Below are 17,333 nucleotides of genomic sequence, written 5' to 3' on the forward strand. Positions count from 1 at the left end.
GACGGGGACAGGACGGGGACAGGACATGGCGGGGACACAACGGGACAGGACGGGGACACGGCGGGGACAGGATGGGACACGGCGGGGACACAACGGGACAGGGCGGGACACGGCGGGACAGGACGAGGACACAACGGGAACACAACGGAGACACGACGGGACACAACGGGGCCCGACAGCGGCTCAATGGGGACACAGCGGGACACGGCACGGACACAGCGGGGGGACAACGGGACACGGCACCACCCGCGCCCACCCGGGGCACCCCCGGACCCGCAGCCCCCCGGACCCGGGACTGCCGTCAGCTCCCGGCCCCCAGCCCAGCCTGCAGCTCCCTCCCCATCCCCAGGGACTCCCCCAAGCCCAGACCCCCCTCCTGCACCCGGGGATCCCTCGACCCTTGGGGTCTCCCCCCATCCCCGGACCCCTTCCCATCCCCGAGGGCTCCACCAGCCCTGGGACTTCTCCCTGTCACGGTCTGCAGCTCCAAACCTCACCCAAAGCAGCAGCAGGGAAGCAGAATATTTATACATTTATTTATAATGAAAGTATGGTTCTAATTATTTACAAGAGATGGGAAAGGCGAGGTTTGTACAGGTGAGGCATCCCGGCTGTGCTGGCTGCAGCAGTGACACAGCCCCTTCTCAAAAACCACAGCTCCTGTCCCAAAAGCTGCCCAGTGCCTTGGAGCAGTGCCCTGTCAGTGCTCCATGCAAGAGTTCTGGCTGCACCAGCCCACCCCACTCAGTCCCCGGTGCAGTTCGTGTCCAAAACGGTCCAAAAACAACAGTTCAGAAACTCATTCCCAGGTTCTGCACACGAGGCAGGAGCTGCTGCCCTTGGAAAACCACCGTGGAACTTTCTGGCTCTGGTGGAATCCAGTGAATGAGGGAAGATCTAAGAATGAGCCTCTGGAAAAGGAATTCCTGCCGGGTGGGAGCGAGTCCTGGCGTGACTGGAAACAATTCTGTACAATTCTACAGTGCCAAGTCCAGCTGGGGCAAAGTGGATCTATCCAAAAACCTGAGCATCCCCCCCACCCCAACACCTGGCTAGAACGAGAACTTGTGGGATTGGTAAAGTCACATTTCAAAACAAAACCAAGCCGAGTTACAGGAGATGTTTGAATAAAAAGAAAGTTTTCGAAATGTGATGCTCAAGTTTTTCACAAGTGCTGGATGTTCCTTCCCTCTGGTCAAAGTCCAAAATCGAGGCTGAGTCACCAGTGGATCACTGGGGCTGACAGCAGGAGCACTCCAAAAATGCAAATGCAGAGTGAAGTCAGTGTCACTGACTCTTCCCTTTAAATTATCTGGGAAAAACGGAAAATATGGCCCAAGAGGCTTCCCTGGTTCCTCTTTACAGCATTTCTCCCTTGCACAAGAGACTAACCCCATCAGGATGCTATTCCAAATATTCCTTTTTAAAATTGACAAATACATTGCCAAAATGAAGATTTTTAAAAAGAAAGGAGCCCTTCCAAGGGGAAATTGGCTTCTGCAAATGTAAAAACAATGCACCTTTGCCAAGTTCAATTCTGGAATATACATGCATTATTGCTAGAGGGGAAAAACCAGATGAATGAAAACTCTTGTGCAGTTTTTATGGTGCCATCCAGAAGGGCATCTGTTGTTTAGCTCTCTGTTGTGAGGATGGGTACTGGTACCCCAAACTCCAGCCCTGTGAAAAAGTACTTGCGTTTTTATGGCCCCCGTGCTCCTCCTCTTCATCTGATGAATCTCCAGCATAGGCCACTAATCCAAAGCCCTTCTCTGCAGTTTTCATCTTCTTGGCTTGATGATCTAGGAGGGGAAAACAAAACAAACCCCCCCCCCAACCCCAAAGAAGGAAAAAATAAAACCAAAACAAAACAAAACAAAAAGAGATAAAATGCCCCAAAAACGAGTTAATAACAATAAAAAAAAAAAGATGTTAATTGTAAATTGTTAGTTGGACACCATTTTGAGGTCACAAGGCCAATGGTCATCCAAGGTCGAAGGCCACACGAAACAGCACCAGCAACAGCCATGTGATCCATCAGAACCATGTAAGAGAACAGAGAAACAAGAAAGAAACACACAGAAAAGGTCAAGTTAGCAAATGGCTCTCAGCGAGGGCAATTTCACCGTTAAAGAGATCAACACACAAAGAAAAGGAGAAACTTGGCTCAAAAAGGAAGCTAACAGGAGCAAGGCTGCAGAAAAACTAAGGTTAAGCAGGCTGGGTGATGTCCCTGCAGAGCTGCATGTCTGACCAAGAGCAAACCCTTGCTGAGTGACAGCCCCAGCAAAGATGAAATCTTTCAGCATTTGTGTTGTCTGCAGCCAGAAAGGTGTGAAATCCTCACCTAAAAGAATTCCTCAGTGCCTCTGAGGCAGCTGCTCACAGTGCAAAGCCTCAGCTGTGCCTCAAAACGACCCCACCAAATTCTGGGCTGCCTGATGGATCAAACTCCCTGCCTTTAATCCCTCACTTAATTCAACTCCCCTCATTTTATACAGGTATTTATTAAAGCTTTGAGAGGCAACCTGTGTGTATAACCACAGTGGTTTTAGAGCAGTGTCACCTGCTTTGCACTTCAACAGCCAAAAAAAAAAAAAAGAAAAAAGAAAATCACCAGTTTAGACACGTGTTAAAACCAGCACCAGCTCGTTTGGGAAAGGAAAATGGACTTGCAATGTTTTTTTGGGAAAGAAAACTGGACCTGCAGGGGTGTTTTTGGGGAAAGAAAACTGGACTTGCAAGGGTTTTTTTGGGGAAAGGAAAATGGACCTGCAAGGGCTTTTTGGGGAAAGGAAAATGGACCTGCAAGGGTTTTTTGGGAAAGAAAACTGGACTTGCAGGGGTTTTTGGGAAAGGAAAATGGACTTGCAAGGTTTTTTTTGGTGAAAGAAAACTGGACTTGCAAGGGTTTTTTGGTGAAAGAAAACTGGACTTGCAAGGGTTTTTTTGGTGAAAGAAAACTGGACTTGCAGGGTTTTTTTTGGTGAAAGAAAACTGGACTTGCAAGGGTTTTTTGGTGAAAGAAAACTGGACTTGCAAGGGTTTTTTGGGAAAGGAAAATGGACTTGCAGGGGTTTTTGGGAAAGGAAAATGGACTTGCAGGGGTGTCTGAGCTGTTGCACTCACCATGGCTGCCTGGTAAAGACCCCACACCTTTTCTTTCTTCTGATTCCGATTTCATTCCAGTGACAGGAAAAGCTGGTGGAGGCATCAACTGCCTGTTTAAAGGAATGGTTTTAGGTTTTTAAAGCAAGCTAAGAGTCAAAGGTAATAAAAACCAAAATTCCTGTAAAGGTATTTTTGACATAATAATCAAAATTCCATTCTCCCAAAGGACTAATCACTCTAACATCAATTACTATTTTAGAAATAGTAAACTAAGTTGTTTTCTGTATAAAAGAAAAAAAGGGTGTAGAAAAAGGAAAAGTGGTCTAAATTTTTATTCTGATTTTCTTTTTCTTCTAATTTCTAATAATAAAGTTTCTCTTTGTACCATTTAAAGTTTAAGCCTGTTTTGCCTTCCTCCTAATCCTATCTCAATTAAAAAAAAATTCAAATTACTAAACCAAAACCACTACAACCCTTGGCCTGAGGAGTTGAACTTTAAATTCCCTGACTCACTCAGTGACTGGATCCTCTCCTCTGCCAACATTCTTACCTAAAATGGGGCAGGAATGGATTGGATGGATGGGCTAGAGGGGGATAAGGAACTGCCTGGATGGCCACAGTTCAATGTCCAAGGTGAAACCAGTAACAAGTGCTGGCCCTCGAGGGTTTTGTTGGGGCCAGAAAATGTGACAGTGGCAAAATACCACACAAAGAGAAGTGGAAATGAAGTTATTTTCATTCTGTAGCATCAAAAGGTAACCCTAGCATCCATTCTCCTTAAAAAATCCAACTCAAAATACAAAAAAAAAACCCAAAAAACCCACCCACAACTCTTGGATTTTAGAAATTTGGGGTTTTTGAGTTTTTTGGTATTTTTTGGTACTGATCTTTTGGAGAACACTGCTTTTGACCTGAGGCCTTGGAGAAGGCTTCCAAATTTGAGTGATGAAGTTAAAAATCACGGGTGTGTAGTTAAATAGAAGTGTGTGATTGCACATGGTGATGGGTTTTAAATTTGAAGTTTTTATAATATAGTAACAGGTATGGGACAAGATGGAGGATTTGGGGTGGGGTCTCTTTGGGTGCTCATCTTCCTTTTTCCTCATGGTTTCAGGCAGTAGTTTCTGACTGGACAATTAGTGTCACACTGAGGGACATGGGAATTTAGATATTGGGTTAAAAGTATCAATAATATAGGGGTTAATTCTCTGTTGGACTGTTCAGCTTGTAGCAGCTGATTCATCTCCATTTTGCTCACTTTTAGCTGGTAGATACAAGTGTTACAGAACTTTCTGTACTTTTGGTAAGATTTAAGCCTGAACACAAGAAAATCCATTTCTTTCATGCATTTTTTTAATCCTGACTCTGACTAAAGACAGAAGAGACTCCACACAAAGCATGAATGAAATGGTGTCAAACACACCATGGCACACACAACCAAGGCACAGGGGAGAACGTGGAACGTGACATGAAACAAAAAGGAGCAGGAGAACCTGGCCATGCTCTCCTCACTCACCTGTCCCTCTCTCTCTCCTTTCCTGAGGAACTTGCTGCCTTCGTTGCTGCTCCCTCGATTTCAGTCTGACTGGAGAAGCCTGTACCTAAATTAGTCATATGAATGGGTCCATGCTATGAGCAGAAAAACACACGGCATTAGCAAATCTACAACTACAACAAAAGCTACAGCTCCTTAATGATACTGTTAGGAAACCCAACTTTTCAGAGCATATGGCACCTCTAATCACCACTGCTACACAAAATCCTCAAAAATACTGAGGGCAGCACGGTGGGGAAACACGCCTGAGCACCACTCTGGAGATTCCTCACCACCTCCTGCACCTTGTCAGGATAATAAAGAGCTGCTCCCTTCATGGATCACCTATTAGCTCCTCAGTCAGCTAATTCTGGACACTCAACAGAGCTCATGCCACAGGAATCTGCTCAGGATTCTAATATTAGCTCCAACACACAGGCAGTTCCTTATTGCCTCCAGGCAAAGCTTTTATTAAGGGCTCTGCCTGTGGCAGGGGTGTAGCATCAGGGAAATATTTACAGGCACTCCCTTAGCTCACATGCAAATTGGAAGAACTCAAAATTATTTTTCTTAAAGTCATCTAAACTATCTAAAAAAAAAACAAATAAATTAAGCTTTTAAACTAGGCTTCTTGAAATCCTTTCAAGTGCAACCTGCAAGGTAAATGGGAAAAACTGGAAGTTATTACATTTCCCTCCCTTAAAAAGCTCACCTAAAGACCTCAAAAATTCCAAGAAACCCCCCAAATAATCTCCCTTTAAGCCAAGCAGTCCCACACTCTGGTCATGTCTGTGCTCTGGATGCACCACTCGATTTTGGGAAGGGCTGAGGGTGTGAGAGCAGCTGGAATGAGTTAAAGCCCAGCTTTAGGGCAGTGCATCCACCCAGAGACACCAAAGTGTGAGCCCTGTGCTTTGGAACAGCCACTGCCCTCTGCCCAAGGCCCTGCACAACTGCTCCAACAACCTGAGCTGCCAGAACCTGTCACCAACCCCACTGTGCCTCGGTGAGGGAAGTAAAATTGCTGATTTTATTCCACCTGGTATCCCAGCAGTCCTGACTCTCTCTCATCAGGCAGCTCCTCGGTGAAACGTCTCTTTTGGCCCTGGGGATGGGGCTGGACCTGGGGCTGGCTACCAGTTGGCATGCTGGTTTTTACTGGGGCAGCAGGAAGGAAAGGAGCACTCAGAGGACTCTGCCAGGCACAAGTTGGAGAGAAAACACAAAAAAAAAATAAATTGATAATATGCACGTGAAGTATTCATTCAATGCAGTGTCATACAAAGGAGCAGAACACACAAAGAGCTTCTCCAGATTATAGAACTCAGAGGAAAACTCCCAACTGAAGAGGTAAAATAAGAATTTCATTCCACCTCAAACTAATCCTCAACTTAAACTCATGCACCTACATAAGGGCATCACAGAATGATGCTTCTCAGAAATGAGCCCCCATCCCCTGAAAATGTCCTTGCTGTTAAAAGGAAATATGAAAAAAGCAGTAGGAAGCTGCCACATGACAACTGAGTTGCTTAGAAGGATCAGCTAAACAATAACAAAAAACCCAAAATAAACCAGCAAACCAACAACAAAAAAAAAGACAAAAACCAAAGCCTTCAAGTAGAATTCTCCATGTAGAGCTACCAAAAACCTGTGTCCAACCACCCAGCAGAGAGTGACCCTGGGCAGTACCTGGCCAGTGCTGGCTGGAGGCTGCACCTGAGGGATCGGGTACTGGGTGGGCACGGGGGGCACCGCCGTGGGCAGCGTGGGGAGGACTCCAGGAGCCAAGGGCACTGCAGGGGGGACTATCCCTGGCACCCCATAGGGAGGCTGGACAGGCTGCTGAGGAGGGGGAACCACAGGATAACCAGACTGGTAGCCGTTGGAAGGGTAATAGGAGGGCTGGGAAGGGACGCTGTTGATTGTGGCTGGTTGGGTGAAGCCTGGAGGGAGAGGGAGAAAGAATATTTTAGTTCTGTCACAGCCAGTAAAATATTCAATTCATTCCAAATGTAAAAAGATGGAGTCTCAAAGCTGAGCTATTGCTGGTATTTACCTGCCAAGGGAACTGCAGTGGTTATCTGGTTCACAAATCGGGAGTACTCAGCATGAACCTAGCAAGAATTACAAAGATTACACAGTCAAAGTGCATTTCCAATATTAACCAGCCAGTCAAAGTGCATTTACAATATTAACCAGCCATTAAAAGTGCATTTACAATATTAACCAGCCAGTAAAAGTGCATTTACAATATTAACCAGCCATTAAAAGTGCATTTACAATATTAATCTTTATGAAATTCCCCATAACAATGTGAGGGAATGCTGATTACAGAACACGCTGTGCACAAGGACAGCAATAAGTCAAATTTAAAAATCCACCCACCAAAACCCCAATAAACATCCCCCTGATCCTACTGGCCTCTGTGGCAGATTTGTGTAAATTATGGGATAACCTTTCATAGGAAAGAAAGTGGCAAATTAATTACTACCATAGAGTCTCAGAGATTAAAAAAGTTTCCAAATATTTTTTCAAGAGATTTCATAGCCCATACTCAATTATCAACTGAAAGACTGTCCACGACTTTATTTTCATCCATATAAGAGAGGCTGAGAAATTGAATTTTCTCTCTGAACCTATAAGAGATTTTCTAAAAGCTTTTTGCTACACCAATCACTTTATCTTTCCTAAAGCACACCTGAAGTGCAGCTCTGGACATCATGCAAAGCTGAAGCAAAGGAAGCTGGAGCAAGGAGCAAAAAGCAGAATTTTTTTATATTTGCAATCAGACATTCCCTTGTCCTCAACCCCAGTTCTGCTCAGGAATCATTTGCATTTTTTCCCCCTAAAATTCCAGTACTCTCAGCTTGTGTTTATTCCCTGGACAAGAATTACACAGCAACCCTTGGAAGGAGAAACCTATGAGCAAGTCAGACACATGAGCAGCTTTGCTGAATGCATGAAGAGTTCCTTAGCCAAGCACACCCCAAAGCTACAAAAGGCTCTGAAACCTCATATTTGTAAGAGTTACTCACAGTTTGCAACAGGTTCTCACACAGCTTTTTAGCAGCTGCCAAACCTTCTGGCTTTGGGTGACTGAAAACACACACAAAAAAAAACCTCAGTCAAATTCAAATTTCTGTCGAATTTGGGAGCTGCTTCTTTGCCCTATCACCATTACACCCTTATCACTTTAGAGACAGCTCTATTGAAGTCAAACCAGGTTAAAAATTCATTTAATTTGCATTAAATCAGTCAAAATTAAGAATTCCCCACGGTGATTAAACACTGAGTGACATTCCTGATTGGCCACTGGGATTTTTTAAATGTTTTTTTTTTAACTCTCCCATACCTGATGTAGATGTACATGGGCTCAAAGGCTTCTCTGCCTGATGCTGGCTCTATGCAACCTGAGCCTTTCCCTCGAAGAAAGACTTTGGCACCAGTTTCAATCTGAATGTGCTGCAAGTAGGAGCAGCCAGGCCCTTCCACCTTCTCCTTCACGTTAAATGTGGGAACAGCATGTTCCAGCCCCACAAATAACTTGTCCTGGACATAATGCATCTGGAAATGAACAGCAAAAGCTTAATATTTCACATTAACAGGATGTTCATGTCACTGCTGTGACACACAAAAGGGTTCAGTGTCAGATGGCACAGTGAGCCCTGTGCTCTCCTGGAAGTAGGGCTGCTCTCTCCATCCCTTTTCTTTTAGGAGGTCACTGTCACCTGAGTCTCACACTCCAGACTCAGTCTTGCTGGTCCTCCATGAATCACAACACAAAGTGGGGGTGATTTTTTTGAGGGTGTTTTTTCATCTTTTGTCTTGTAGGTTTGTTTTGGTTTTTTTTTTTAATAAATAGCACACGACTTGTCTGCTTTGTAAAAGGTAAATCTCGTAAGCAGTGATATTCAATGAAATCCAAACCAATGATCACTCACCCCTGACTGGAATGGAGGTTTTTGGCCAACAGCTGGAGTTATCTGGGTGATAGGGGCTGGCTGGTGATACACAGTCACTGTGGCTCCATTGAAGGTGGGGCTGGAGCCCGTGGCTGCTTTCACCACTCCATTGGTAATGATCTCCTTGATTCTGTTAACAGCTCCTGGATGAGAGAACACGGAATTCATTCTAATTCAGCTGCCCAGAGTAACCAAGCTGGGACATGACAGGGTTACTTTCCATATTCTGTGACAGGATTGCATCTTGGTATGGGATGACAAAGGATCCCCAGGGAATGGCTGGAGCTGTGTTAGGGGAGATTTAGGAAAAGGTTTTTCCCCCAGAGGGTTCAGGCACAGCCCCAGAGTTCCAGGAGCTTTTGGACAGCAGTGCCAGGGATGCTCAGGGTGGGGTTCTTGGGGTGTCTGTGCAGGGCTTGGGGTTGGACTCAGGATCCTGGTGGGTCCCTTCCAGCTCAGACATTCCATGAAGTATCAGAATTCCTTCTCCATCTCCACCCTGCTAAAGCTTGGGCCAATGTTTTAAGGCAAGGCCAGGGAGGAACAAGCCCAGGCAGCAGCACGGGCTGGGGGTGACGTGCAGGGGAGGATGTGAGGGTGTCACCAAGCTGTCCCCGAGGGCCAGGGGGGCCCTGGGGTGGGTGAGGACGAGCATTCCCAGCAGGGCAGGGAGTGATGCTGGCCCTGTGGCCAGCCCTGGGAGGCAGCTCTGCAGTGCTGTGCCAGCTCTGGGATCCTCAGCTCAGCAGGGACAGCAGCTCCCAGAGGGTGCCAAAGATGCTGAAGGGCCTGGAGAGATCCCTGGCCAGGAAAGGCTGGAGAGGAGCCCCAGCTCCCTCAGGCCTGGCTGTCCCTGAGTGCAGCGAGGGGCAGAGCAGGGCCCAGGCTCTGCTCCAGGCCCAGCAATGGCCCCAGAGCCACGGGCAGGGACTGAGCCCAGCAATTGTCCCTGCACAGGAGGCACAACTCGTGCCCTGGGCAGAGCCCAGAGAGGCTGTGGAGCCTCGTCCCTGGGGATATCCCACACCCAGCTGGCCACAACCCTGTGCCCTGGGACTGCCCCTGAGCAGGGAGGTGGCCCCAGTGTGACCCTCTGTGGTCCCTGTCACACATCTCTTGCCATGGATCTCAGTGTGGTATCAGTGAGATGTGAGCTGTACCTCACACTCCCCCCACCTTCTCTGCAGTCTAGGCAAAGCTTTGGTTTCCTGCTGAATGCAGTACATGGCACCTCAGGGATTTCTGAGCAGAGATCTCAGTATCAATGCTGGAATGGAGTCTGTTATCACCACCAAGACGTTTATGGCCACTCAAACCCTTTAGCACAATCAGGGAGAGGAAAAGCAGAAATATTGTTTTGTACTCACTGTCAACGAGCTCCCGTGTCTGACCCTGAACGTGAAGATACAAAGGACGATCCCTGGAAAGAAAAACCCAAATATTCCATTAAACCCCCCAGACAACACAAGAACAGTGCAGCCAATCTAATTATATTACAGTCATTATATACAGAAAGTCTTCCATAAAAATCTGAAATACCCTCCAGATAGCAGAATATGAATTCCTTGAGTATCACAGTGCTCAGGCAGGAAAGCTCTGCACTGGAAATATGATTCAGGAGTTGATGATGACTCATGAAAGTTACACCACTGAAAACTTTAACTGCCTTGCCCACATAAATGGTTCACCAACTAAAAGCAGCAAGAAATTTTGTATTTTGGAACTTGCAGCGTTCTGTGGTGTAGGATCATATTTACAGGATAATGGACATGTACTAAATGGACCAGCCTAAACTTCTGAGTGAGGTTATCTCTGTGGATAAAAAAAGCTGATGTTGCAAGAAGTAGAAAGTTACTGACAAAACACAGGGGTGTCAACCTGAGTATAATGAGAGTTATGGTATCAACCAATTAGATTAAGAAAAAGAAGCGTGCTTGTCTCATGGACAAAGTGGAGCAATCAATTAAATAATGTGTGACTGTGTAATCCAAGATAAGAAGGAAATATAAACAATGTTTAAAAGTAAATAAACAGCTTTTGCTTGGTTCACATTGAATTGTGCAGAGTCCTTTGTCTTGTCTCCTCAGATGGGGAGAAGTTGAGCACAGTGTGATCTGTCTGGGTGATGATCACCAAATTTATTGGTGACACTGCCCATGGAAAAACAACCAAACAAGAAGCCCAGCACTTTGTCACCTCAGGAGAAAAGAAGCAGAACCTCCAAAAAACCAGAAATACAAACCCAGGTCCCACTTTGGCTTTCTCTTCTGCAGTCATGAACCTCCCTCGAGTGGAGACAGCTGCTCCACTCAGGCGACTGATCTGCAAAAAATGTACAAAGCCCAGTGACACACCTGCCAATACCAAACAGGCCACAGAACAGCAGAGTTTACACAGTGCTGCTGTAAAAAAAACCCCCAGAAATCATTAATCAAGTGCTAAGAGACTGATGCTGGCACTGAAGTCATCCTACAATGATTTACTGAACAAACCAATAAACGACTAAACAAATACCCTGGGTTTTCCAGAAGGACACAACCACTGAACAAAGTTCACTGCAAGCTCTTTGAACCTTCCAGGTTAAAATCTCCTCAGTGAACCTGACAGGTGCAGCTGGACAGTGTTAAATAAGCTCAGAGCTGCCTGCCAAGGCCATGGCTGTGGGACTTACCTCATCCTGGGTCTGGCCCCTGGTCAGCAGGTTCCTGCAGGTGAGGGGGACGTCGTTGATCTCCACCTCTGCCACCACAAGGTCATCTTTGCTTTTACTCGTGGCTGGACCTTTTCCCAGAGCCTGCAGCTTCAACAAGAATCATTGCAAAACACCAGTGGGTGGAAAGCAGTGATGTAAGAAAAATAAACTGAGCCTGGAGCTCGAGAGGTGAACATCCTTCTGGATTTTCTAAAGGGAAAATCTTGACAGAGGTTAGTGAAAAGCACTCTGGACCTGCTGCTTGATCTGCCTCCTCACAGCCCTGAGCCCAAATAAACACAGCAGCTTCATCTTCAGCACGTGTTAATAGAGTAATTCACGTTTCTGTTCTGTACATGCTGTGCCATTGAGCTGCAGAGCTGCTTGAACAGAAACCAAAGCATTTTACACTTGAATTGGCATCTCTGACAGAAATCTGAGAAGCCAATGAAACGTGTACTTCATGTTTCTCTCTACAGGCTTTCCAGAGTCAGAATTTAGAATTTCTGTTCAAGATCTGAACTCATCCACACCACACTTCTCCCCATCTGTTCATAAGACAGGGATGTAGTATTTTGTGTCAGGCTAAGAAATAAAAAGCCACAGTCCCAGATTCAGAAGATACAGTGGAAGAGTTGGGAATTACCACAAAGACCTTTTCAGTGTACAGAGTCAGTACAGCCTTCTAAATATTCTGAAATTAATTTTGGGGACATAAAAATAAAACAAGACTCTATAAAAAAAAAGAGAACCTTCCAGGATCACTCATCCACTCTGACAAAAAGCACTTGAAGCACTTGCAGCACAAGGCAGCTACAGAGGAACTCCAGTACAGGGCACTGTTCTGACTTTAAACTGCTCCACTCTTTCCACATTTAAAAAAAAAAACTACATTCATTAACCTGCAGCTGCTTAATTTCCATTCCCTCACAACCTGAAAGGCCATCAGAGTTAATTACTCTAGAAATGCCATCACTGAACATGTTCTACCAGAAGCAGCATATGCAATGAAAGAACTACATGCATATTATATACATTTGTTACTATATTAAAAATTTTACAATCTGTGCAGTAAAAATTGGCACCCCAAATGCACATTAATTACTTGATTAATGGTTCCCAGAGTGAAACAGTTTGTCACAGGATGCCAGAGTGTCACTGGAGCTTGTGACAAAAACAGAGCAGGGAGAATGAGACAGCACCAGCATCTGCCAATTTTTGGATGTCTCAAAGTGCCAGTCAGCAAATGGATTTTATTTCCATGGGCTGTGACTATGGAGGCTCCCTAAAACCAGGCCTTGTGTCCTTACAGCTGGGAATTCCACCCATTCTGGGTGCATTGTTCAGCACTGAGAAGCAAATCCCATCATTTCCACGTGGGATTCCTGACAGCAACACTCCAAGAAACACCTGCTGCTAATATCACACTGCAGAGGTGGCTCCAGCCCCAGAAGTGACAGTTAAAGAGAATTTGTGACAATTTCTCACTATTTTTTATCTGTGAGTAAATCCCGTGGCAAACTGAGCACTCCTTTGGCTGCAGCAAGGCAAACCCCCAGACTGGCACAGCGTGAAAATGGAAATACAACACTATAAAACCGACTCTTCTTGGTAATTTTTTATTTCAACAAGTTTGGATGGAAACTGGGGGCCTCAAAAATGGAAGGGAAGGAATCCAGAGGAGGCCACAGAGATGCTCCCAGGGCTGGAGCACCTTTGCCCTGGAACCAGCTGGGGAGGAGAGGAAAGGGAAAAGAAAGAGAGGGAAAAGAGAGGAGAGACCTCAGAGCTGTCAGGGCCTAAAGGGGATTTATAAAAAGGAGGGAGAAGGACTTTTTACCAGGACACATAGTAATGGGACATAAGCTAAAGGTTTTAAAATGACAGAGGGCAGGGCTGGATGGGATATTGGGCAGGAATTGTTCCCTGTGAGGATGCTGAGACCCTGGCACAGGTGCCCAGAGAAGCTGGGGCTGCCCTTGGACACTTCCAGAGATGCAAGGTGAGGCTGGATGGGGTTTGGAGCAGCCTGGGACAGTGGAAGGTGTCCCTGCCATGACAGGGGTGGGACAAGATGTGCTCTAAGGTCCCTTCCAACCCAAACCACCCTGTGATTCCATGAAACTTGAAACAGCTTCTAAACTTGGCTCTAGCACAGGCTAAGGACACGCAGAAGAGCAAGACAAGACTGTGCCTGGAACTGGAAAAGTGGCTTTAAGTTACACTTGCTTTAGAATAGAAAACTCAGAGACTATTTAAGAGGAACACTCAGGGAGCATCCAGTCCAACTGCCTGAGCTCATCAGGGTCAAGCAGGCTCGGGGCAGGGCTCAGCAAAGGCTGAACGAGCTGTTAAGGATTTGGACACACAGCTCCTATTGGTAACTTCTTTAGGCACGAAAATAACTCGGGCTCCTATTTTAAAGAGGTTGTTTCACACAGCAGTTTTTCCATCAGCTCTGCTATCTGGAAACCACTTCAGGGAAAGCACTTTAAGATTTCAACTCGATCCCTGTGGCTCCCTTACAGCTCAGAATATTGTAGGGTTCTGAGAAAAAAAGTTTTCCACCTCCCTACAGGTGGCTTTGGTAAAGCCTTACAGCGGACTGACCTCACAGCCATTCATTGCTTTCTGTTTTACCGAGAAATATTGAAAAAAATTATTTCCGGTTGCTTTTATTGCACCGGCTCGGTGACAAACCAAAGTCCCCAGAACGCAGCCGTGACACCCCCGCGCCCACCCACCTTGTCCGCCGTGCTGGGCGCCGGTTTCAGCTTCCCTTTGGCCATCAGCATCGCGTTGATCTTCGCCGCCACGGCCGCAGCCGCATCCAGCGCTCCCGAGGGCGCGGCGGAGCTCTCGGAACCGGCCACGGCGGCGCCGCCATCGCCGCCCCCGCCGGGGAACGGACGCCCGGGCAGCGGCGCCGTGCCGGGGAGGAGGAAATTGGGCGCCGGGCCGGGCTGGTCCCATTTACTGCGGCGCCTGCAAAAGACACAGGGAGCGTGAGGCACTGCCCCGCTGGGAGCCGGGGCTGCCCGAACCGCCGCGGCCGCGCCTCACCCGCCCGCGGCCCCCGCGTCCCGCTGCGCTCCGCCGCCCGCCGACATGGCCGACACGGCTCCCGCGCGTCACTTCCGGTCCGCGCCCGCCGCGCCACGCCGCTTCCGGTCGTTGTCATGGAGACGGCGCGGCCACTTCCGGTCGCTGTCATGGCGACGGGCGTGGCACCGAGGGGATGAGCGGGGAAAAGGCCCAAAGGTCACCGAGTCCAACCCCTCTCTATTATTTCCACGTGTATGATCCCACGCATTGTGCCAATTTCCCAAAATGAAGCCTAAATGTGTGTTAAGAATGACAATATAACATTGGCTTTTACATTTGTGTATTAGGTTTAGCGTGTTGCTCTCCATCATAAGTATTGGGATGTGGTATAATTTATAACTTTTTTTAGCTGTTAGTGTAGCATAAGCTATCCGTTTAAGTATGATAAATTTAAAAATTATTTTTTAATAATTTCAGGAAATTATTAAATTCAGGAAAAATTCAGGAAATCTTTACAAACCACCACAGGACCGTATGGAAACAGTGGTGTGATGAATGTATTCTATCACAGGCCTTAGCAAAACACAAAATGTTAAAATGTTTCTATGTAACTAAGAGAGTGGTGTGAAACAATTATGTTGGTTCCCACGTCTGCTGGCTGACCTCTCCAAGAGATAAGATAACAGTTACAAACCCAGAGCACTGGAGAAGAATTGTAAAAGAATTTGTTAACTCCTCCTTGTGAGGGAGTGTGAAGCAACAGGATGAAACCACATGAAGGAATAAAATATATTGACCTAATCTACAGGATGTCATGCAGATAAGTCAGAGTGTAAAACCAAACAAAAGAGTTCCTGCAACATCAAAAAACTCAAAAGAATGTTTGAATAATGTATAAACTCATGAATATGCATGAACCCCAGCCATGTAACAGTATATAGAGAACATTGTTTTAGGTTAAGGGTGTGTTTGGCTGATTGCCAAAAGCACCTCAGCACTGGATATTTATCCCATTTTATAAAACATAAAACTTTTTAAATTCTAAAGCATGAAATTTTTTTTCACATGTATAATTTTTTTCTTTTGGCCCAGCTGAAGTTTGGATGCTCCGTGTGCCATTTTATCCCAGGGCAATACAGAAAATTACAGTGTCTATGTGAAGGCATTCTTATCACTGCTTGTTAACAACAAATCATCCACACATTGCACAAAACCGAATCAAAGAGTAATAATTAAGCTAATCAACCTCCAATATCTGTGAAAGAACCCCAGAATGGTTTGGGTGGGATCCTAAAGTTCACCCAACCATGGCCAGGGACACTTTCCACTGTTCCAGGCTGCTCCAAGCCCTGTCCAACCTGGCCTTGGACAATTCCAGGGATCCAGGGGCAGCCACAGCTGCTCTGGGCACGTTGTTCTCACAAGGAACAATTTCTTCACAATATCCAACCTCAATTTCCCCTCTTCCAGTTTGAAGCCATTCCCCCTTGTCCTGTCCCTTCAGTTCCTGATAAAATATTCCTCTGCATCTTACCTGGAGCCCCTTCAGATCCTCAAAGTTGCTGTGAGGTCTCCACACAGTCTTGTCCAGGCTGAACATTCCCAGCTTTCCCAGCAGGAAACTTGCTGAAATAAGAGAAGGAATTAATAAAAAATTAAAGGAATGTTACATTTATAGCTTAACTGATTAACTTGCTCCATAGGGAAGGGGCTCCAATCTTCTTATCAACTTCGTGGCCTCCTCTGGAGCTGCTCCAACAGGATCAGTATCTGGAAATATTCTAAGCAGCACAGCCAGGGGTGGCAGGGAGCAGGAGAGATGTGGGACTGTTGGCTCCAGCACAGCCCATGTGCTTTAAAACAAAGGAGACAAGACCCTCCTCCAGAAATCCAGGAGGGGTATCCAGAGGCAGGCAGAGCAATGCTCAGCCCAAGGGATTCCGAAGCATTCCATTAGGTGAAGAAAGTCAATCTGTGTTTGCCTTCACCTGGAAAAGGCACTGATTGACTTGGACACATCTTTCCCAAAGATTTTTGCTGTATCCCCTGCAAAAGCTCCAAGAATTGGGATTTTCTGGAGAAAAGAAGGGTTTGGGGTGACCTAATTGTGACTTTCCAGTACCTGAAGGGAACTTACATGAAAGATGGGGCAAGGCTGTTTGCAAGAGCCTGGAGTGACAGGACAAGGGGGAATGGGTGCAAATTAAAAGAGAGTGGGTTTAGATTTGATATTTTGGAAGGAATTCCTCTTTCTAAGGGAGAGGGTGCCCAGAGAAGCTGTGGCTGCCCTTGGAATCCTGTGGATCCCTGGAAATGTTCAAGGCCAGGCTGGATGGGGTTTGGAGTAACCTGGGAGAGTGGGAGCTGTCCTTGCCCATGGCAGGGAGTGGGATCAAAGAGCTTCAAGGTCAATTCTAACCCAAACTATTGTGTGATTCTATGATTTTTTCATCAGTATTAGGGGGTTTAAAGAGTACTTTTAGGATTTCAAGGGTATGGAATTACTGTGTGAATCTGGTTTCATACAGTGTGTGGATGTTTTACTATTAACAAATAGTGATGAAGATGCCTTTATGTTAGACACTATTTCTGTATTGCCCTAGTCCATCTCCATCTAAACTGCAGTTGGATCAAAAGAAAGCTACATGTTTAAGCTTTATTTTAGGCAAATGGCAATGGATAATAGAGCTGGAAAGAATAAAGGCCATAATTTTGTCCAGACACTAGAAAAGATGCTATGAAATTTTTTCCAGAGCCATGGGATTTTGTTGGCCATGGATTCCCTTAAGGCAACTGAGTCTTTGGCTGAGGCAACCAAGAACAAAGAGCTAGAATTTGCCATGCAATGGATTGTTCTTGGTGCCTTTGTGCTGTCCCTGTGCCAGTGAGGGCTGGATTTGACACCAGGCACTGGGACTGTGTGACTTTTTTCAAGGGCAAGTGCTGTTTCTGCATCTGGGATGGGACAACCCTGGATGTAGGGACAGAT

At 46.1% G+C, this 17,333-nt stretch overlaps 1 protein-coding gene and 1 non-coding gene across 7 annotated transcripts; both read right to left on the reverse strand.

Moving 5' to 3' along the window:
• Positions 1–515: 515 nt before the first annotated feature.
• KHDC4 (KH domain containing 4, pre-mRNA splicing factor) lies at positions 516–14,445 on the reverse strand. Of its 6 annotated transcripts, none has more exons than XM_014889305.2 (14): positions 14,363–14,445; positions 14,044–14,284; positions 11,279–11,407; positions 10,850–10,929; positions 9,975–10,027; positions 8,587–8,750; positions 7,998–8,209; positions 7,681–7,741; positions 6,702–6,759; positions 6,335–6,588; positions 5,685–5,840; positions 4,628–4,740; positions 3,130–3,221; positions 516–1,802 (listed from the first exon to the last, which is right to left on the reverse strand). In XM_014889305.2, the coding sequence occupies exons 1-14, from the start codon at positions 14,407–14,409 to the stop codon at positions 1,603–1,605; spliced, it is 1,860 nt and encodes a 619-aa protein (XP_014744791.1). In that variant the 5' UTR covers positions 14,410–14,445; the 3' UTR covers positions 516–1,602. The 6 variants fall into 6 exon arrangements, 5 of the variants coding, with proteins under 5 accessions (XP_014744791.1, XP_088010866.1, XP_088010865.1 ...); XR_015798649.1 differs by having other exon boundaries at positions 1,743–1,802; positions 4,628–4,712; XM_088154740.1 differs by lacking the exon at positions 516–1,802 and adding an exon at positions 2,195–2,772 and having other exon boundaries at positions 2,806–3,221.
• On the reverse strand, positions 8,287–8,415 carry LOC148220747 (small Cajal body-specific RNA 4). Its single transcript, XR_015798667.1, has one exon.
• Positions 14,446–17,333: the final 2,888 nt, after the last annotated feature.

This window comes from Sturnus vulgaris, chromosome 31 (assembly GCF_052056855.1).
Source record: "Sturnus vulgaris isolate bStuVul1 chromosome 31, bStuVul1.hap1, whole genome shotgun sequence".
Classification (NCBI taxonomy): Eukaryota; Metazoa; Chordata; class Aves; order Passeriformes; family Sturnidae; genus Sturnus; species Sturnus vulgaris.